This window comes from Galeopterus variegatus, unplaced genomic scaffold (genome assembly GCF_000696425.1).
Source record: "Galeopterus variegatus unplaced genomic scaffold, G_variegatus-3.0.2 Scaffold2136, whole genome shotgun sequence".
Classification (NCBI taxonomy): Eukaryota; Metazoa; Chordata; class Mammalia; order Dermoptera; family Cynocephalidae; genus Galeopterus; species Galeopterus variegatus.
In genome coordinates, this window is record NW_007728247.1 from 138,656 (window position 1) to 160,642 (window position 21,987).

The 21,987-nt window shown below is 46.7% G+C and overlaps 1 protein-coding gene across 1 annotated transcript in view; it reads right to left on the bottom strand.

Moving 5' to 3' along the window:
* SYN3 (synapsin III) overlaps positions 1–21,987 on the bottom strand; it is a 138,262-nt gene that overhangs the window by 80,707 nt on the left and 35,568 nt on the right. Inside the window, exon 3 of the mRNA XM_008580644.1 lies at positions 476–538. Coding sequence (XP_008578866.1) covers positions 476–538 — 63 coding nt within the window. The remainder of the gene's footprint in view (positions 1–475; positions 539–21,987) is intronic.

The following is a 21,987-nucleotide window of genomic DNA, read 5'->3' on the forward strand; positions in this document are numbered from 1 at the left end:
CGGGAACCGGTTTGTATATGGGATCCGAACCCTTGGCGGGAGCGCTGCCGCACTCCCAAGCGGCGCACTGTAGCAGTGCGCCACCGGGCCGGCCCCCTTATTTGCCACTTTCTATTGCACTAGACCTATAGGTAAGACGTGAGCTTACAACGGAGGCAGCAACCCCTCACAAAAGAATCACGGTCTATAAGGTGCTTCACACCCATTTCTCTTAAGCCACAAGCACAGAGAACAACAGCTAGCAATTGCCAGCTGGGTTTGACAAGCACGGACTCGGCTGGAGACATTGCATGCAACAGGAGCTCTGAGTAGGGCGGGGTAAGGAGGGGAGGGAGACGTATTGCTGGTTCTTTTTCACACTGTTCCGGGTGCCTGTGCTAAGGGACGGGTGGTGAGGGACAGATGGAGAGGGGAACAGGTAGTCTGGGGAAGCTGTGGGTGTATCCACTGTGAGCACAAGAGCTGTTTCTCATACCTTTCCCATTCCAGCGTGGGCATGTCCCAGCTTGACCACCACGGGGAAGTGTGGGGCTGTGAGCTGCAAGAGACAGAGGAAATCACCTGTTAGCATCTCAGTGCATTGCCACCAAGGCTCAGGGCACTGCCTGTTCTGTAAAAAGATTCGCTTATCTGATATCACCAGGAATCCCCACAAGAACGTGCTGAGAGATGGTCATCCTGCCATGGCTCAAACACCCTAAAAGTCCTCTCACAAGACTTCAGAGACATGCATGCTTCTCCCTATGATGCAAGTGTGCGAGTTGGCTCCAAAGGTCATGTGCTTGCCCCCGCTGCACCTCACTTAGCTAGGAAGTGAGGAAACCAGGGCTCAGACCTAAGCTATGTTTTCACTCTTTCTTGTTGTTCCTGTGTTGTATGAGATGTGTTTGCTTGGTTTCCAGAAGCACATTCTGAGTTGCTTGAGGGCAAAGTTTATCTCTCGTAGTTATATAGGAATAGTATCACTCCCTCCATTTGGGTCACCCCCAGCCAGGGGTCATCATGCTCCCCTCTCTGGCTGCACTTATTATGTCTGTTCTGGTGCCTGCCACTCTGTCCTGGAGTGTCTGCTGACAGCGCTGTCAGCCCTCTTACACCGTGGGCACCCCAAGGAACCCAGCCCTGCCCTCTTGGAATCTAGTGCCTAGTCTGTCAATGTAGTAGCTGCCATTCTATGGACCTCATCTCATTTTACCCCCACAGTGGCCCCATGCGGCAATCAGGGAAGGTATTTTTAGTACCACTTTACAGATAGGAAAACTGAGACTAAAGTCAGCAGCTGGGCAAGGATGGAGCTGGGTCTTGAACTTGGGTCTGTCAGACTCCAGGCTTGATGTGAATAATTACCTTTAAGGTCCAGCACAAAGGCGGCCTGTAGTATACTCTGAATAAAGTTTTTTCCCCCTGGTTTCAGGCTAAAATTTAATACACTGTGGTGTCTAGGGCGAACAAATGTATGTTTAAAATAAAGAAGCAATATTTGATTTCAAAAGCAATATCTACTCACTATAAAAAATTTATAAAATATATTAAAGTGTTAAGTATAATGAAGACAATAAAAAATATCCTTAGACTTCTAACAGTTTTGGTGTGTTATCTGCTGGTCATTTAAAAAAATATATATTTGGTTTTTAAAAAAATTTCTTCTCTTTTTACAAAATTTGTTCTCTTTTTACTGCATATCCAATTTTGTTTCCTGCTCTTTCCACTTAATCTTATGTAATGGGAATATTCCTGGTTTTATTTTTTAGTTTAATAGTTAGTATGAAATATTTCACCTACTAAAAAAACCCTCAAAAGCAATATTGTGGACATGATTTTGCTTAAGAAATAAAAAATTGCCCAAATAGTTGAAGACCCTGATATACTTTTTTCTTATCATACTCCCTTCCCTCACATCCCAGGGATAGCCATTATATGAGTTCTGTGTTTATTAGTCTCTTACATAAATTCATAATTTCACTATTACACATAATTCCCAAGCAATATATGTTACATTTTTAAACTTTACATAAGTGATTGCAAAAAATCTATTCTTATACAACTTTTTTTTTGCACATTATGTTTGTGAGATTCACATACATTAATATGTACAGCTCTCGTTCATTTTTTACTGCTGCATAGTATTCCATTTCATGAACACATCGCCATTTATCCATTTTCTGCCAATGAACATTTAGGAGGTCCCTGTTTTTGCAATTATAAACAATGCTACTGCAAGTATTCCTGAACATGACCCCCTCTGAACATGTGGGGAGTTTCTCTAGGGCACATACACAGGAGCGGAATTGTTGTGCCTGGGGAATGCTTGTCTCAGCTTTGCTAAATATTGCCAAATGGCTCTTCAAAGTGGTTGTGCCAACTTATGCTCTCAGGGGCAGGGAAAGAGCTCCCTGTATTTGGGGTTGAAAGACTTAAATTTTACCAAACTGACCAATGTGAGGTGGAATCAATAGGTGTATTTTCACCAAGGGGCTTTTGTTATCTGGCAGAATCTGATGATATGGGAGGAAATGAAACCCAGCCATCCAGGCAGATCTTAGGTATTGCCAGCATTCAAGGACTGCCCGGGTCACTACTGGGGTTTTGCTTCCATCTCATCTTGGGGTAGAGCCTGCGGGGAGGGGACATGGGTGCTCTCTCTCCTCCTGTCTACCCCTCCCAGTCTGATCATATGCTGCCTTGGTGGGAACTGGAAAGAGCGTGGATGTTGGAGTGTCAGTGGCTCTGCAACGTACTCTCTGTTTAATCTTGGGCTAAATATTTAACCTCTTTGAATCTCAGTTTTCTAATCTGCAAAATGGGGATGATGATGCCTAACTCACAGGATTGTTGCAGGAAGAAGAAATAAGGAGTGTAAAATTGCTTAGCATCAAGTGGTAAAAACCTAAGGTGTAAACTAGAAGTGCGCAGGGGAAGGAGCTAACTTTGGTGTTATGGGGTAAGGGGAGAGAGAAAGGCAGACTGGACGATTGAGGACAGAGAGCAGGGGCTCTGGCCTGGCGGAATCTGAGGATACAGAAGGGAATAAAATGAAGTCCAGCAAAGGAAAATCAGGACACTGCACCAGAGTGAGTAATCAGAGGTGATGACAGGTTGGAACTCTTAACCTGAAAGAACCTGATCAATAACCTTATCTGACCCCCATGTTCCCATGCTGTGGTAGGTAGAATTTCTGGGAATTGCACTCAAGATTGCACTGTAATTGCTGGAGCCTGTGAATGTAATGAGATTGTCATACTCTGTCATACAATGATTGTTTTATGTTCGATTGCACTGGTGACCTCAAAATCGGGAGGTTATCTGGATGGCCCAATCTGATAACATGAGCCCTTAAAAAGAAAGAATTTTCTCAGGCTGGTGGCAGAAGAGGAAGTCAGAGATTCAAAGCATGAGAAAGACGTGACATAATGTTGTTGCTTTGACGTGAAGGGGACCACATGAGAAGGACTGTGGGCAGCCTCCAGGAGCTGAAGGCAGCCTCTGGCTGATGGCCAGCAAGGAAATGGGGACCTTAGACCTACAGGCCCAAAAGAACTGAATTCTGCCAATAGTAAAGAGCTTGGAAGAGAATCGTGAACGCCGTGGGAGAACACAGCATGTAGGCACCTTGATTTTGGCCTCATAAGACCCGGAGCAGAGAACCCTGCCGTACCCTCCTGGACTTCTGACCTACAGAACTGCAAGGTAATAAGGGGGTGGTGTTCTTTTAAGCTGAAAAGTTTGTGGTGACTTGTTAGGGCAGAAGTAGAAAACTAATGCTGCATGTGTCCTCATAGAGACTTGAAGCCCAAGGAGTGAAGTGATTCTCACAGCACGCGATAGCCAAACCAGGAGTCCAACTTATGTGTTTGACTATTAATTAAGCACTCTACCAAGACATTCTTCCCTGGGAATCATGTGCCTATCTGGGGTGTAATAAGTGCTTTCCCCTAACGATAGTGATCAATAAGATAATATCAAATCCAATCAATTCAGTGGGCACTAACCGAGTGCAGACTATGTGGCCAGCTCTGTGTTTTGTGCTGTGTGGGACACACAGAAGAGAGACAAGATTTCTGTCCTCAGGGGCTTATCATCTGGTTGCAGAGTTGGGTTGTACAATGGAAGGGCAGAGGGAGGGAGCAAGGCAGGCAAGTTGGAGGTGGGTTGGAATTGGGTTGGAGTCATGGGCAAGTCTTCATAGGAACTGAGGCTCTGGCCATGACTCTGAAGGATGAGCCGGTTGAGGGTGGGTGGAGCGAAGGCACAGAATCCCCAAGGGGTGAAAGGTGCAGGGTTCTGTGGTCTTCCCAGGTGGGTGTTTAGAGTCTCCATGAGCTCTAATAAGCAAAGACCTGTAGGAGGGAAGGATTTACCTATGATGCTCAATATGATTTTATCTGCAATAAAGTTAAATAGAATTACATATCTGAATGGAGTGCCCTTCTCCAGCCTTCTTAAATAAAATTGGAGGAATATATTAATTGTCAGGAATGGTGAGAATAGAAGCTGTATCTGGACTTACAGGACGCAGAAAGTCAATCTAGAAAAATCTGAGAATTTTTAAGTAAAATATTTCAAAGAAAACATTTTTGAAAATGTGTTGAAAGCAATGAATTTTCCTGAAACTGGGGGAAATTTCTTTTGCCATTCGTTACTTTGACTTGTTGGAAGCAGCCTTCTTTTTAGAACCGTGTACGGGCTGGCAAGACTAGGGGTCCAGAGTGGGGGAGAAGAAACAGCCAACTTGGGGCAGATGAGTGGGGGGCTTCAGAGCCAAAGGGAGGAGTTGAGGTTGTTGTGTAGATGGACCGTGAGGAAGTACAGCAGTTCTCAAACAGGAGAGGGGCTGCTACCTTAAGGCAGGATGAATTGTACCGGGGGGACTGGAGGGCCAGAGGCCAGTTTGGAACTGATTGCAGCAAACACTCATGCCACGGGTTGGGCCTGCACTGGGATGGGAACAGTGAAGGGAACGGGGGCACTCCCAGGAGTTTTTCTTTTTTAAATGGCACTTCTATATTGAAATACTTCTATTAAAAGGACCATAGAAATTCAGGGTGAGAACTGTCTACAACCACATCCTCTAATCAAATCAGTGTTTGTATTGGTCAAATTACTTTATTATCCTCATATATAGATCCAGATGTCCACTAAAAACCCCAGCACATTCTACAATAATATTAGAGATGGAATTTTACGTCTGTCTTCCCACTTCCCACGCTGTAAATGCTTTTCTGTTTTTGCTACAGACTTTTTTCCCTCCTAGACCTCCTCGACCCCCTTTCCCCAGCCAGGTAACTCATCTCACCTGCCTTGTGTGTCTGGTGCGTACTCTTCCCTATCACTCAATCTTTGCAAACACATTTGCACATATATGGTGAAGGCTGATCTTTACTTTTTCAAACACAGCTCTTATCACTCAGTATAACACCATGCACTCCCCTGCTCCCATACCAATAATTACAGTCCTAACACAATAATTTTAACAGGTGCACAATATTCCATGTACACATGTGCTGTGATTCGTCAGCCGTTTTCTTATTACTGGACATTTATGTTATTTATTATCTCTCTCTCTTTCTGTCTCTGGTACTAGAAGCAAGACTTCACTACACAGCTTTGTACACATGTTTTTATGAACTAGTGTTTTAATTCCTGGAGGGCAGGCCAAGAGCTTTTCAAAGGGAGAAGCAGCAGAATTTGGAGACATTCTGATAGGTTTCTAATGTTAGAGCTCAAGAAAAACTATGCTACCTACCCTAAGTGAATCGTTGTGCCCCACAAATATGGACAAGCAAATGTTAGAAAAGAAAAGAGAAAGACATGAAAGTGGGTGTCCTGGTATTACACACTGGCTGAGTCCACCCCCCTCCATCTCCCAGGCTGATAACGACGACTTCTATAGAGTATCGTGAAAGGGCCACTAATGGGTCCAGGCACTTCATGTATGTTAGCATCCTTTCCCTCCCCCACGCTATAGATAAAAAACAGAGGCAGCCATTTGCCCAAGGTCAGATGGTTATGAATGGGGGGGAGGGGGTGCTACCCGCCACCATGTCTTCTCCCCATGCCCCACCCCCCCTTCCTGCTGTTCCAATGGGTTCCAAAGGCCATTCCCATTTCCAGTCCTTTGCAACATGCCAGCCGGCCTGTCCCCGAACACAGACAGGTCAAGAAGGACAAAAAACATCTTGTAGGCTATTTTCTCTCTTCCCTTCCCAACAATAGCTTTATTTAGTTCTCCTGGGGATGGTGGAGCCTGCACCAGTCTCTCTCACAGGCTCCCTGTCCCCGCTCACATGCCCCCGGGCACTGCAGAATTTAGCACTTCCCAATGGCGTGAGAGCCTTGACATCCTGTTAAAAGGGACAGATCAACTTTTGAAAACAGAGATCCCCACCCTGATAAGGGCCTTATTCAAAAGTATCCAAAGAATCCAAAATAAGTGGGGGCAGCCCAGTGCTCATGCTGGGTCTTCCCTTGGGAGCACTGGAGTCAGAACAGTTTAGACCCAGAGCAGCTTGTACCAACCTCATGCTCAAGCCACGGAATTGGAGAGCTAGGGCATTGACAGGGTCGGGTGCAGCTTCCCACTGAAGGAGGCAATTCCATCTACATTCTTGACCCGGGTGATTTAAATATGTGCAATTTCTGGCCTCGGTTAAGTGATGGGAAAAGCAAGGCTGAGAAGAATCTCGAGGAGGAAATCAAGGAGCGAAGTCTGGAAAGACTTCAAGGAGGAGCTGGGCCTCCATCCCATGCCTGTGAGGCTTTGCCTGATCCAGCACTCGCCTACCTTTTCTGTTTCATCTTGCATTTCTCTCTCCTCCCCGCCCCAACCTCTGCCTACCAGTTCTGTTCCGATCCGGTGGCCTTTGCATTCTTTACTGAATGGGCCACGCACCCTCCAGCCACAGGGCCTTTGCACATCCTGCTCCCTTTCCCTGAAACCCCTTCCTAATGCTCTTTTCAGGCCAATCCCTTCTCATACTTCATGGCTCAGTTGAAATGCTCTGTCTCTGGAGAGCCCTCCCTGGACACTGCTATAGTAGGTGCTTCCTGTCATCTTCTCTGTCTCACCCTGAATTCTCCCTTTGTAGTGCTGCCACCTTTTGTAATTACATATTCATTTCCTTGTTTTCCGTTCCTCCACTCCCCTGTAGGTGCTGTGTGAGCAGGGCCCTTTGCTTGCTTTGGTTCCCACTGCATCTTCAGGCTCCACACAAGGCCCGGCACACAGTAGATGCTCTGTATGCAGTAGATTTGTTGAATGGGTGTTAGACAAAGCCTCCTGTGACAGGTGGGAGATGTCCTGTGCAAACAGGCAGCATCAGAAAGAATTTGGGGGACAAGGAGTTGATAAGGTTGGTTCGAGTGGCAGGTTTGTTGGGGAAGTGGTAGGAATTAGGGTGGACATAGGGGGAGTGACAAGCTTGGGGGGTGCCCAACACCAGAGGTAGGAGTTTGGACTATATTTCATGGGTATTGGGCAGCCATTGAGGGTTTGGATACAGTTGATGCAGGTTTTAGAAAGATTCTTCTGGAGGTTGTGGTAGCAATAGTTCCCATTTTTGAGCACTTAGCTTGTGCCAGGCATGGTGCTAAGCTCTCCACCCTTCTAGGAGGTAGCCCCTGCTTTTATTCCCATTTTAAATACAAGGAAATGAAGGCAAGGAGAGGTGAAGTTTCTTGCCTGAGATAACTCAGCAAGAAAGTGGAGGAGCTAGGATTCAGCCAGAGCCCACTGGCCCTGCTGCCCCATGGTGGTGCCTCTGGATAACCCTGCTATGGCCATGGAGGGCTTCCATGTGCCACTCATTTGACTTGATTGGGCAGGTGGGTGGAGGCCAGCATTGCTCCCTCTGGCCACAGGGCCTTTGCACGTGCTGTTCCCATTGCCCAGAATGCAGTCCCTGCTCCTCTTAGCCAGCTCTTACTCATGCTTCAGATGGCAGCACCTATGTCACTTCTCCAAGAAGCTGGCTTTCACCTCCCTGCTTGAGTTGCAGGCTGTTCACCTCTCTCTCCTTCTTAGCACCTACGCCATTTTTGATTTGTCTGTGTGATTGCTCGACAAATATCTGACTCCCTTACTAGACCGTTGGCTCTATGAGAAGCTGTGGGTCTGTGTCTGTTGTGGCTCATCATTGAACTTCAATCTTCTCCTGAATTCCAGACCTGCCTCCCGAACCAGGCCCCCAGTTAGTCCTGTAGGCACCCCCAACTCAATGTTGCCAAATGACTTTATGAACTAACTTCCTGTCAAAAATGCTTTCTCGTCTTCTTGTATCCCAACCTCAGTCAACGGTCCCACTGCCCACTCAGGTGCCCAAGATAGAGAACCCCCTACCTTCTTTATTCCTGTACCTGCCCTAGACCCAGGCCTGGCATGCAGGAGGGCCCAGGGGATGTTTGCAGAATGAGCTGTGTGCTCTCTCTGCCCAACTTAAGGCTCGTGTAAATCCCACCCTTGTAACCTCTACATCACCTCCTCCTGCTTTTACTGGGTCTTGGAAAAACACTAGTAGCATATTTAGAAAAATTAAACTAAACCTGCCCTACCAGAAAACAAACGTTCCTTTCTCTTACATTTCCTGTTTCCCTGAGAAACGGAATAGTCAAAAATAAACCAACTGATAGGATGGCAATATTTGTCTGCAAAAATGCTTTTCTTGTTCTTGCCTGTGTGCTGTTGATGGCACAAAACAGGCTCAGCTTGCCCACTCTTCTCCCATGGGGACCCTCCTGTGGGATGCTCACAAGGCTGACAATGTCCCCAGTGAAACAGTGACTCCTGGGAGGGTCTGAATGACCCTGAATGACAGGGTGCCGAAGACCACCCTGAGCCCCATAGCTGTATGCAGCCACAGGATCTCAAACCCTCTGGGTTTCCCATTGTAGTTTTCTTTTCTTCACAACTGTGGTCCAGCTCCATCTCTAGGTGGGGAAAGCCCCCCCTCCAAGTCAGATGGTCCCTGATATGGGACATTGCTGCTCCTCTTTTAGTTATTTCAGACAATAGCCACATAATAATCACACTACTTCAGTACCCACATTTCTTTGCTTCAGTTATTTTCACACATCTAATGTCTTAAAATTAAAGACAAATGTAGAATTTTGCAGAGAAGTTCTCAATTTTGGTGGGAAGCATGCTTGTTGGTATTGCACAGAACAAATACGGCTTGTTTGGGGCTGTAGGCAAAGGGAGCTATTTCCTTTGGTTCAGGGAAGCTCTGGCTGTGGAGTGCCATAGAATGACACGGAAGAGCACATGCTGGCTTTGGAGACTGACGGACTTGGGTGTCAACACTGTTAGTGTCACTTCCTATAGGAATACCCCTGGGCAAGTTTCCTAGCCTCTTGGGTCTCAGGTGCTTTATCTGTAAGGGGAAATAAGCATACCAGTCATTAAGGTTGTCGTAAAGATTTGAGTTAGTGTGTAAAATACATCCCAGAGATTCTTTGGGGAAAATTTAAACTGAAATTCACTTAAAATCAATAAAAATATCCCCATGTTACTACCCAATACAGCCATGGTCATTGTTTCTTTTTCTTTCTTTTTTTAAGTTTTCCTTTTTGTACTATTTATTATAAACATCTGCTTTGAAATTATTTCAAAAGTTATCATAAAACTGATAGAATGGATTTATCTGATATTCCTTAAATATAGAGTGATTTTATATATTTATTTTCCTGTGCAGAGATACACTCACACTGGGATGACGGCACCTGCCTGGTTTTTATGCTGAAGTCTTGCATAACCTTTTATTTAATACAGTGAAATCTGACCCACCATAGCTGCAGTGATAGTGCCTGATTTTTTTTTAATAACACCTTTTTTGAGATGCAATTCACACATACCATAAAACTCACCCTTTTTAAAGTGTACAATTCAACTTTGTAGTATATTCACAGAGTTGTGCAACCATCACCACTATCGACTTTCAGAATGTTTTCATCACTAAAAAAAACCCTGTACCCATGACCGGTCACTCCCCTTTCCTCCCTCTCTCCTGCCCCTGACAGCCACCAATCTACTTTCTGTCTCTGCAGATCTGCCTGTTCTGGACATTTCACATACATGAAATCATACACTATGTGGTCTTGTGTGACTGGCTTTTCACTTCCCTTCTGTTTCCAAGGTTCATCCATGTTGTGGCGTGTACAACTACTTCATTCATTTTTATTGCCACATAATATTCCATTGCATGGATGGTGTCTGATTTTAAATGTATTCTGAAATGGCCTGGATGTGTATTTCCAGTGGCTGTAGGCCATGAAGTCAAATGAATGTCCTGGCAAGTCTCAAGATCATGGTGATACTTTGCAATGCCCTGGATCAGAAATAATTACAATATCCAGCTGGGCATCCCGTGAATTTATAATACCTGGGTGGGAGAAGGATTTTTGCTGGTGAGCCAACACTAGTTTGCAGGATTTTGCATCCTGAGGGTGTCAAACCTTGTCTGTCTCATTTCCCACTGTTTCTCCAGCCCTTTGTGAGAGCAGAAGGCTTGAGCTAGGTCGTTAGTACAATTATTGGAGTGACCAAGATCTCTGCTTCCGGCTTATTCTTACTTTGTCATTCCATGAACAAGCTGATAAAGAGAAGGGCTAACAGGTAAGAATGTTTTGGGGGCCTGTCACATAATAACAAGCATATATTTTGGCTCTGCTCCCGGTTCCTGACACAGAGCTCCTAAAACCCTTGTCATTTCCTGAGTGATCACAATGCTAGGAGCATCTTTTGTCCTAATGAGGTGACTCTCTGTGGGCTCCTGAATGGCTTCAGGATGGGGGTTGGTCACCAGATGGACCAAGCCATGATTAGAAGCTTGGAACCCTCAGCCCCACCCTTCGTCCTCTGGGGAGGAGGGAAAGGCTGGAGACTGAGTTAATCTACCATGCCTAGATGCTGAAGCCTCCATCAAAATCCCTAAACTCCGGGATTTGGAGAGCTTCAGGTTGGTGAATACATCCATGTACTGTGAGGGCAACGTATTCCAATTCCACGGAGACAGAAGTTCCTGTGCTCGGGACCCTTCTGGACCTCGCCTTATATACCTCTTCATCTGGCTGTTCTTTGAAGCCTTTATAATATCCCATATAATAAAGGGATACAGTACACATAAGTAAAGCGTCTCCTTGAATCATGCTATTATGTAACAATAGCAAATTATCACACATTGGGAGGGCATTGTGGGAAGCCCCGATTTGCAGCTAAGTCAGACAGAAGTGTGGGTACCCTGGGCACCCAATACTTGCAACTGGCATCTAAAGTGGGGGGCAGTCTTGTGGGACTGAGCCCTTAAAATATGAGGTCTGTGCTAACTCGGGGTAGTTAGTGTCAGAATTGAATTAAATCATGGGACCCCCGTAGAGAATTGGAGACTTGCTTGGTGTCGAAAACCCACATGTTTAGTGAAGTGTTGGGAGTAGAGAAACAGATTTTCTTTAGGGGCCAAAGAAGGAACTATCAAGAAATATTGGTATTGGGTACCCTGAGCAGGGTGAGAGAGAGAAAATGATCTTTGGTCCTCCCTCCCTCTTTCAAGGCCATTGCCCTCTCCCTTCCGAAAATGACCTTAATTTTCCAAATGCTTTTATGCCATAGCTAACTTTGAAACTATTCAGAGAGGAAGCTTTGAGGGGTAGACTTAATCCTACCAGCAAAGCTAAAACTGTTTGCCCTTATATGTTCATTTCCATGTTTATTTGTCTGAGTCCATGAAGGCAAGGACAGTATTCATTTTGTTCATTGCTTGCCCAGCACATAGTAGATGCTCAGTAAGTATTTGTTGATTGAATTTATTAAATGAATATAGAAATGTCACGTGCTGAGAGCTGTATAAATGTCGGCTGTACTATTACTATTACCACCATCATTATGTATGTTTCTCCACTTCAGTCTTCCCTGTATTGAACCCTCTGCCATTCCAGGTGACTGCTACTCTATTGGTGCCTCTGTTGTTATTCAGGCCCCCACTAGGGCACCCCATGCTTTCTTTAGCCTCTCCTTCCCCCTTCCTTCCATCCAGGAAAGAGGCTGCAGAGCACAGCGAGCGCATAAAAGTACAGGCTTTGGAGCCAGACTGCTTGAGCTTGAATCTCAGCTTTACCACTGCTGAGCTGTGTGTCCTTGAGAAAGTTACTTTACTTCTCTGTGCCTCAAGGTCTGCATTTATAAATAGGGCTAAAAGTAGTATATGGTTCACACAGGTTGTCTCAGGGTTTAAACGAGTCTGCATGAAGCAATTAGCTGTGCACACATTGAGTGCTAGATCCATGCTGGGTATTGATATTATTATTATTGTTAATCCAACTCTATTCCTGCAACTGTTCCTCTGGTTCACTCCTGCATTGCTTTCAGCTTTTCCAGGTGACACCTGCCAGGAGGAATCTGGGCTTCTGTGTTAGAGGCCTGCAGAGGCTTGCTGGGTTGCCTGCTTGGACATACATCTGCAGCAGATGGATGTGTGTTGGCAACAGCATGGACGTGCTGAGATGCTGACTCTGAGCCCGAAGGGAAAGGTGGACAAGGGTCACTCTATCTCTTTCCTGGGCCTGGGGTCAGGCAGCTCTGCTTGGACACAGAGGAGGGATTTGATGACCTCTTGAGGGTCACCCCAGCCACCAAGATCACCTACTTCTTTGCATTACATTCTACCAGTCTCTCCCGCCTGACCACACAGAAAGAAACCTGTCCTACCCGAGGTGGTCAGGTGTGGGGAGGGACTCACAGGTCAATGAGCGCAACAGAGCTCCTTTATTGCATAAGGGGGAAACTGAGGCTTCAGAGGTCTCAGTTAACATCCTTTGATCTCCACCTCGCTCTGCCTTCGTTGTTATTTTTAATTAGACACAGAAGGCAGAGGGCATTGCCTGTACTTTATAAATAAGGAAACTGAAGTGCAGGGTTACAAAACAAAGCTGCAAAACCAAGCCTTAAACTCAGGGGTCAGGGTCCCCTTCTGAATCCAGAAGTACTTTGTTCCATCCTGCACCTGACTCTGACTCCAAGGAACCTTTTAATTTGCAAATTCCAGACAAATGTTGAAAACAATACTGTCCTGTAGGGAAGAATGTTTGGAAGCTTGAAAAACACCCTCCCACTTATGGGGGGCTGACTGTGTGACAGACACCTGGGAAGTGCTGACATGTGTTCACCTCCATCCTCACAACCACCGATGGGGAAACGGGGTCAGGGAGAGGACGACAGCCACACAGTTGCAGAGGTGGCATTTGGCAGGGTCGAGGTGCCATCCTAGCACTGCTTCATTCTGGAGGAAGTGGGGACAGTCACCAGGTGAAAACACCACTCTCCATTTGGGCAGCAGTCTATGAGGGGAATGCACCCGCCAATGAAGAAAGAATAATTGTTCTAAAAGGCAGGCCAAGAAGCAGCATAAAACCCATCCCAGTGTTGGAAATGTCACTCCACTGTTCACAGAAATAGGAAAGTCTTCTTCCTCCCTCTTGTCTGCAGGGAGTGGGGATTTGGGGAGAGGAGAGCCAGTCTGGGGCTCTTTCTCACCCTCTGTTTCACACCGTCTCACTAGGCCACACTGCCGGGCCAGAGGAGGCTCCTGGGGAGAAAAGGGGCCCAGGCAGGGTGGGGACAGCAACTCAGCAGCAGAATGGCACCTGCGGCCTCCGTAACTTCTCAGGTGAAGGTGTGGGGATGGATGGGCTGAGCTGTAGGCTGGATGCCCCCCAACCTCACTGAGGCTTAATCCCCACTGTAACTGTTGAGGGTGGGAAGTCCTGTCATGGTAATCGCAAGGTGGGGCCTTGAAGAGGTGATTGGATTGCAGGACCGTGCAGTAGTGAATGGATTAAAAATGGTGGTCAGTGGCGTGGTTCTGAGAGCTTTAAAAGGAGAGTGAATGAGGAGGTTAGGTCCTCTCTGCTCTCTCTGCTTCCACCGTCTTGCAATGTGAGGGGTCACTGTTGCCACCACCAGATGTGTTCCTTGGACTTCGGACTTCCCAGCCTCAGAAACTGTAAGCAGTAAATTTTGTTTTCTTTATAAATCATCCAGTTTCAGGTATTTTGTTATAAGCAACAGAAATGGACTAATACAGGCTGAAAGCAAAACCACCTTGGGTCATGACCATCGTGGCCTGCAGAGCCTTCTTGGGAACCTGAGGTTTCTGAGGAATGCGGGATGACAGGAGTTTTGTGCAAGCTGGGGAGGGGGCAGTCCCTTAGACCCAGCCGGGAGTTGGAGGGGGAGTGACAGAGCCAGCTGAGTTTCTGTGGAGGGGACCCTGAGGGGAGGAAGCGGGGTCCCCAGGTCCCGCTCTCCTGCACCTGCATGGGGAGGCCCGAGGCGAGGGGGAAGCAGGAGCCAGGGGCAGCACGGGAGTGAGCTGCTCCACAGTCCTCCACTGCAGCTCAGGACCAGCAGGGAAACTTCCAGCGTCTCTCACAGAGCGGAAAACTACCAGGACCCGAGCAGAGCCTGGGGCCTTGTGCCAAGGGGTGAGACATGTCTCTGGCTTCAGGGGCCCCTCTAAGGGAGAAATCATTGCTGACACCTGATGATAGAGACCAATAGTCACTCATTGTCCCCATGTGACAGGCGCCACCACTGCAGCCGAATGGACACATCTCATTTAATCCTCACTAGAGCCCTTTCATGGTGTTGATGTTATTATCTCTAATTCACAAATGAGAACACAGAGACAGAATTAAATGACGTCCAGATGAGGTGCAAGCCAGATTCCATGCTTGGGGACCAGACTGCCTCTTGCATTGCCCCTGGGGGGCAGGCCCTACCCTCAAGGGGCTCATGGGTTGGTGGGGGCAGCAGATCCACAAACAAATAACTGTAACTCAATAATGTAAACATTCAAGAGAATTATGGAGAAAATGCTGTAGAAGCAAAGGAGAGTGAGTGGTCTTCTGTGGAGGAGACGGATTGGAAGACGTGTCACGGAAAATGGACAATGTGACATTCGCATTGGGCTTTGCTGGTCAAGCAGGAGTTTGCCAAGTAGAGGAAAGGGCAGAAGTATCGACAAGGGAAAAGCCACAAAGGTGAGAAGCTTCTGGCAGAGTCCAGGAAACATCAGGGCCAACCACAGGGGTGGGAGGTGGGCGGAGGGTCCCCTGGGAGGGCGGGGCTGGCCAGGGTTTCACGTTCAGGAAGAACCTCAAATTTAGATTCTTTAATGCTCTTTCTAGATTAGGGTAGACACCCAGTCGTTGTCCTGTGTGTATGTGTGTGCGTGTGTGCACACATATGGGTGCGTTGTGTATGGGTGTGGGTGTGTGTTAAAAACATTGGTTTACTAAATGCACATGTTAAAACTGTAGCACAAATTTGGTTATCCTGTTTTGGCAATTTTTCCCAACAAACTTGGAGCCTGAAAAAGATGAGGGACTCTCCTCATTTTTCAGAAATACATGCTGGAGTATTTTCAGATGAAAGGACATAAGGCCTTGGATTTACTTTGACATCACCCAGCGGGCGGCGGGAGCGGGAGTGAATTTTGTGTGGAGGTGACGAGACGGGGCCTGCGATTGAAGCTGGGCAATGGGCACGTGGACTGTCCTCATATTACCGTCTCCACTTCTGTGTATGTTTGAACATTTCCATAATACAACTTTTTTTTTTTTTCTTAGAGAGGGACTCCCTCACTCTGCAGTCCAGGGGAGCCTCAGGATACTCACCGCAGTGAGAGAAAAGAATGAATGATTGGGCTGGGGGTATAGGGCTGAGAAGCAGATTGGAGCCAAAGTATAAAGAGCCTTGTAAACTATTCTGAGAGGTTTGGACTTCACCCTGCAAATGGTGGGAAGCCCAGTAAAGAGTTTTTCGTAGGAGAATGACACCTTTAGATTGTTATTTTGGAAAGAACACTTGTGGCTGGTGCCTGGAAGATGGGAGGGGTAGGGGTGTGTGGGAGGAAGAGGAGGGGCTGGGGTTCCAGCAGATCCACACACCAATGACTTCAACTCCATAATGTAAACACTCAAGAGAATTATGAAGAAAATGCTGTAGAGGCAAAGAGTGAGTGGTCATCTGCGGAGGAGGCAGGGTCATTGAAGTGGTGTCATGGACCATGCACAAGGTGACATTTGCATTGGGCTTTGCTGGTCAAGCAGGAGTTTGCCAAGTAGAGGAAAGGGCATTTCAGGCAGAAATGCCCACAAGGGAAAAGGCATGAAGGTGTGAAAGTTCAGGGGTCAGGGAGAGGACCTAACCCAAGGGCTACAAAGAGCAGGTCAGCTGAGAATGTAAGTGGTCAACCTGCCTTTCCTCTACCCTGTCCCCAGGTTGTGCCACGAAGAGGACCCAAGCTAAGGCAGTGGCCCGGGATAGAAAGGAGGGAGGGACCTGAGCAAGGTGTCTTCTACCTTTGTCTTCCCAGCGTCCCGCTCTGTTGTGGTTACTTATGACAATGAGTAATTATTTATTGCGATAGGTCAATCAGGATTACTGACTGTCTCTCTGGTTGGACAAGAAGCAGCCTGTCTCAGTCCCTCCTTACCCCAGAGCCTGCACAATGCAATGCCTGCAGTAGCCAACTGGTGGGTGAGGGGATGAACGTACAGAATGGGGCTCGCCCCGATCACTAAGTCCTTGATGAATGAATGAATAATTCCAGCACTGTGCCTGACACAGAGGAGCAGAGTATCTCCTCAGTAAATGTCTGTGGGTTGAACTGGATTGATGTAAAATTGCAGGACATTAGTGCCCGACTGGGGAAAGGAGAGCTCAGGTCTCCCCTCAGGGAAAAGCAATTTCCTCTCAGCACAAGAGCTTCCAAAAGGGCTGTGGTTTCCAAGCTGAAAGGAGATGGGAAAAAACAAATTGGGCACAAGGTTTCTCCATTAACATGTCAGCCCTCGAAACTTATGTCTCCATTTTTCTTTTGGCTTCTTGATGAGGTGCTTCCTCCATTTCAAATGGATGGTGTTTTTTTTTCCTTTCTAAAAAAAGCTTCTAGATGCTTTTAAATTAGGCAAATGAGCAAGGGCAATGTTCATTTTTTTTCCCCCTTTCATTTTGAAAATGTGTGGCGTGCCAAAGGCCTTTGGACGGAATGTTCAGAGGCTGCATAATAGAACAAGAGAGGCTGCCAAGCTCCTAAATCACTAACCAGATGGGACAATCTCAGCCCCTGGGACTTAACGACCCCTTGGCCAGCACCATAAGCTGAGTCCCTGGCAAATAAAAAGATGGCCCACAGCCCGGGGTCTCAGCAGGAAAGGAAGGCCCTACCTGGAGGAGCTGAAGGTTCAAAGTGGCCACAACCTCTTGAGCTTTGAGCTCACCTCTCTAAGAGGCACCTAGTGATGGAAGAAATTCGGTCCTTTTTTGTAAAATCTCAGGGAGTAGATCCAGTGCTAATACTTCATTCCTGTGCATCAGTTTACCCATCGGTAAAATGGGTCTAAGCTGAAGGACTGCAAAAGAATAGAGAGGACTCTAAATGCAGGTGTTTCTACCTGTGATCTCTCTGCTGGTCCTCTCTCTATAGAATCTGTGAGGTCTAGAGCCTTGATATTTAAAGTTTTGTTGCAGTACCAGTAGCAGCATTACCTGGCTCTTGTTAGATATGAAATCTCAGGTCTTACCCTGGACCTACTGCTTAGATTCTGCATTTTAACAAGATGCTCATGTGGCTCATGTGCATGTTAAAGTGTGACAGCACTAGTCTACCCAACCATATGATGGAGGCTAAGTCACTTTACCTGTGGACTTTAAACTGTAGCTCTATTTTTTAAATTTTTATTTAAAAAAATAAAAGGGGTTAATTTAAATGGCTTCCAGATCAGAAATTCTGTAAAATTCAAGACCTGCTAATAAACACCAGTCTTTGATCCCAAATGTAGAAAGGAGTTTCATCCTGTTCTGAAATACTAGGTTTTGGGTTGGTCCAATAATCAACAAAATGTGTTCAGTGGAGGTCACGAGGCTGTATTATGGTGATGTGAAGGTATGAGTGTGTCCATTCATTCTGGAGTTTCTAAGACAGCCCCAATTGCAAATATTGTGTCACATTATCAGACCTTAAATCTCAAATTTTGGTTTGGAAAATATAGGCTCCAGCAGCATTAGACACAGTCCCTACCCATGCTAGAATGATTGCGTTGATGGTGCTAATTAATGGCTTCCCTGTGTCCATCTCTTTACAACATGACTTTGCAATTTCATCCATCAAGTGATGGAGTCTGTTTCCCCATCCCTTGAATCTGGGCTGCCCCAGTGATTTTCTTTGGCCAAGGCATTGCAGCAGAAGTGATGTTGTCCCATTTCTGAGCATAGGCCTTTAGAGACATTGCATGCTTCAGCTCTCTTCTAGACTCCTGTTTTCATTGGGGGAGTGAGCCCGGGCTATCCCATTGGAAGATGAGAGTATGCAGGAGAGCCTATTCATCCCAGATGAGGACATCTAGGACCAGCCTACAACCAGCTGACCCCCAAACACAGGAGACAACCAAGCCAAGATCAGCAGAGCTAGCTACAAGACCATGGCTGACCAGCTGCATAAGTGAGTCCAGCTGGGACTAGAAGAACCACTTAGCTGACTCCTGGATTTGTGAGCAATAACACATTCTTATTATTTTAAACCACTGAGTTTTGAGATGGTTTGTTACACACCAATAGCTAACTGATACACAAACCTCAAAGATCTTAAATCTGGCTGGAGAAAGTCATGAACTTCTAAGATTTCCCTTAGTTCTAAAACTCAATGGTTCTTTAGAAAAAAAAAATTGTGCTACTGCATAAAAGAAAGGTTTAGAACATGGTGTCAAAAGTGAATGCCTACCAGGGCTTTGAGTGAAGACAGCCCAGGGCACTCCAAAAACACTTTTTCGTATGATTCATGAAAGGACTATATTTTTACTTCCACGAATAAATCTTGTGGCTTCCATTTTCCTTGAATCCTCGCAGTTGACATTTTGTTTCTTGACTTTTGGCAGACACATGGTGAATAAGACATTTTTTTCCTCCTAATGATAAAGCCAATTGACATGCAGCCTCAGTGTGGAGAAACAACAGGGAGTGTTGGGGACTGGGGCAAAATGGGGAGCATATATCCTGTTTAAGTGGGTCGATTGTTGTCTTAAAAAAATGAGGGACCAAAGTCTCAACTTGGAACCTGGAAGTCTGGATTTTTTGATGCACACTGACCTAATTTTGGAACCTTGGCTTAAATTGTCTTAAAGGTCTCCACAACCCCACAAAACACCTTTGATGGCTGAAGTTGGTTATCAGTTAGAGACTCCTGGTGTGAACTGCTAATGAAGAAGGCCTTTGGAGCAAGAGCACGTGGCCAGAAGTCATTTACACCAAATCCATCCATATGCCTTGCACAGAGCATGAGAGCAGCCACCCTCTGCCTGTGATGTGTGTTAAACGATAGGTACTACTGCCTGAGGATGGCCAGGTGGGCTAAAATTGTGCAGAGGGCCAGGTAAGGTTGGGCTCTGGGGTAGTTTTGTATTTTTCTGCCCCTTTCTTAGGGCCTCCCTGACCTATGACCTCATGATCTTGTCCCCCTAGTTATTTCAGGAATAAATCAGGAACTCATTCACATTAAGGTGAAAATGACTTTCTCTAATTTCAACTCTTGTGAGGCATTTTAGAGGGGATGGGTGATTTAACTAAAAAACTGTAGCTCTAATAGAAAAAAATCGGCCCCTAGGGTAGGCCTGCGTTTTATGGTTGTCATTTGCATGTGGCTGTGTGTGGGTGGTGGTCTACCCAGGGGCACCTGGCTGTGGGGTGGGAATAGGGACCTTGCCAAGCCATGCACCTGGGGGTGGGGACTGCTTGCAGCCTGAAGGGAGCGCTTCCTTTCCCAAATGCCCTCACAAGGAAAGCCTTTTCCTTCCTCTCTCTCAAGGTCTCTGCATGTGCTAATCTTGACTCCAAGAAAAAGGAGAATGGAATGGCAGTGTGGCCAAAAGGAGTTCACAGGTGCCTACTCTCTGCTCAACAATGCCTGCAGCATATTGATTTTTATTTTCTCATTTATCCTGCCTGGTAACTCTACAAGTTAGGTGTTATTATGGCCATTTTGCAGATGGGAAAACTGAGGCTCAGAGAAATTTAAAAACTCACTCAAGTTTACCCAGTTAAGAAGTGGCAGAGCAGGCATCCTGACCCAGATCTGTGTGATCATCCAGATGCCCAGGTGAGACTTGCTGGGTCCCCACAGGAGGGGCTAAGAGTGGTGACAGATAGGTATAAATCCTGGACTTAGATTCAACTTCTCCTGCCTGACTTTGGCATCTCACTGCCTCCCCTACAGAAAGGGTGGAGTGAACTCTGTAAGTACAGGACTTGGGGGGAGGGGGGCTGGATCTGAACCCCACAAAAGGCCCTGTTTGCTTACAGTCTGCACAGCTGGGCTGGATTAGTCGAGCTTCGTAAATAGCTTTAAAAAACCAGCAGGCTGGAAAAGTCCACTTTGTCCTGGAGAATGCACAGAGCCCCGCCCACAAGCATCAGCGTCCCCTGCCCTGTCTTCCCATCCCTGACCTCTCTGTTCTGTGGCCTATTTCCACTTCTTTCTTCCTTCTCTGGGCCTCAATCAAAACAAATCTTTTAGCACCCCCCACCCCCCACCCCCCAACCACTGTCTCTATCTGTACCAAACTCTTGAAAGGCTGAACTGGAAGGCCAAGCAGAGAAGAGGAAATCCCTTTTGGGTTGAGCTGTGTAGATTTCCTTTAGCTTCCTGCCTCATTTCCATGAGGCTTACCTTATTGATCTGAGGCCTGGGTCTTGAGGAAACTAGGGGCTGTTTTTGGGGTTGATTAGTGAAGCCCATGGCTGCTTCACTCCTGAGGAGTAGAGAGGGGACCAGCTGGTGGCCTCAGAGGAGGGCAGCTGGAACGTGTTTTCTCAGAGCCACACTTTGGTTAACATTCCAGAAAGTCAGAGCTGGGAGGGACTAACAGATCAGCAAGTCCAAAGGCTCTGACCCTGTGCCGCCTTGTTGGGCTGCAAGGGGACTGTGGACCTCCAGAAACTGCATGCAAAAACGTTCCTCTGCACGTGTGAGGAATCACATTTTTGCAAGGAGAGGCTCCGCAGCTTCTTCTGCTTCTTAAAGGGGGCTGAGAAACTCTTCCTAAAAGTTAAGGCATTTGCTATTTCTGGTTCATCTCGTGTTTTATGTAAAAGGGGAAACTGAGGACTAGGGAGGAAACGTGACGTGCTCAGGATCTCAGATGTGACCGAGCTCAGATTAGAGCACAGCAGAAGTGTAGTTGAGGGTTGAGAAGTGGTGAGGGAGATTTGCTCTCTCTGAACACATTCCCCCAAAGTGGGGCCTTTCAACAGCATTTGCCACAATAGGCTGACCACGTAGCTGTGAAGAGTAGGATTAAAGACTGTAGTGGATGAAGCGTGAAGGTGAGATTGTGAACCATGGAGAGAAGGTACCGAAGGATAGACCCTTTTAAATATATAACACACACCTCCTGCAACCAATAGCAGTCCTCCCACAACCCCAACCTGTGTGCCCAGCCCGGCCACCAGGTCACTCCGGCAAACTGGTCATGCCCTGGGTTCCTGCAATCCTGACCTGCTCTTTCCCAATCCATTGCTCTTTACTCCTTGCCGTTTTTTCAGCCAGTATTTATGATTTCTTAACTCTGTAGCAGATACTGGGGATACAGCGATGAACACAGTCCCTGCCTTCATGGAACTGATTCACATTGAGATAACTGGTGACATCTTTATGATGATAAGTGGGGACTTGGGTCCAGGGTGGGGTGGCACAACTCTGTCAGAAAGAGGCCTCTTCTTGAGCGTTGAGGTGTTCTCTCTACCCCCCACCACAAGAGAGGGTTCTAACGGGAAGAGATGACACTAATGCTCATTTGTTTCAGATTTGACATTCTCCATCTTGACAGGGTCCCTGAGGTTTTCCTGACTTCAAGGACACTGTCGCCTCCCAGCTCATAACAAATGATGCTCTGAGCATGCCAGCTCTTTCCTTCTATGAGGCAATCCTCGGAGGCCCTTGCCAA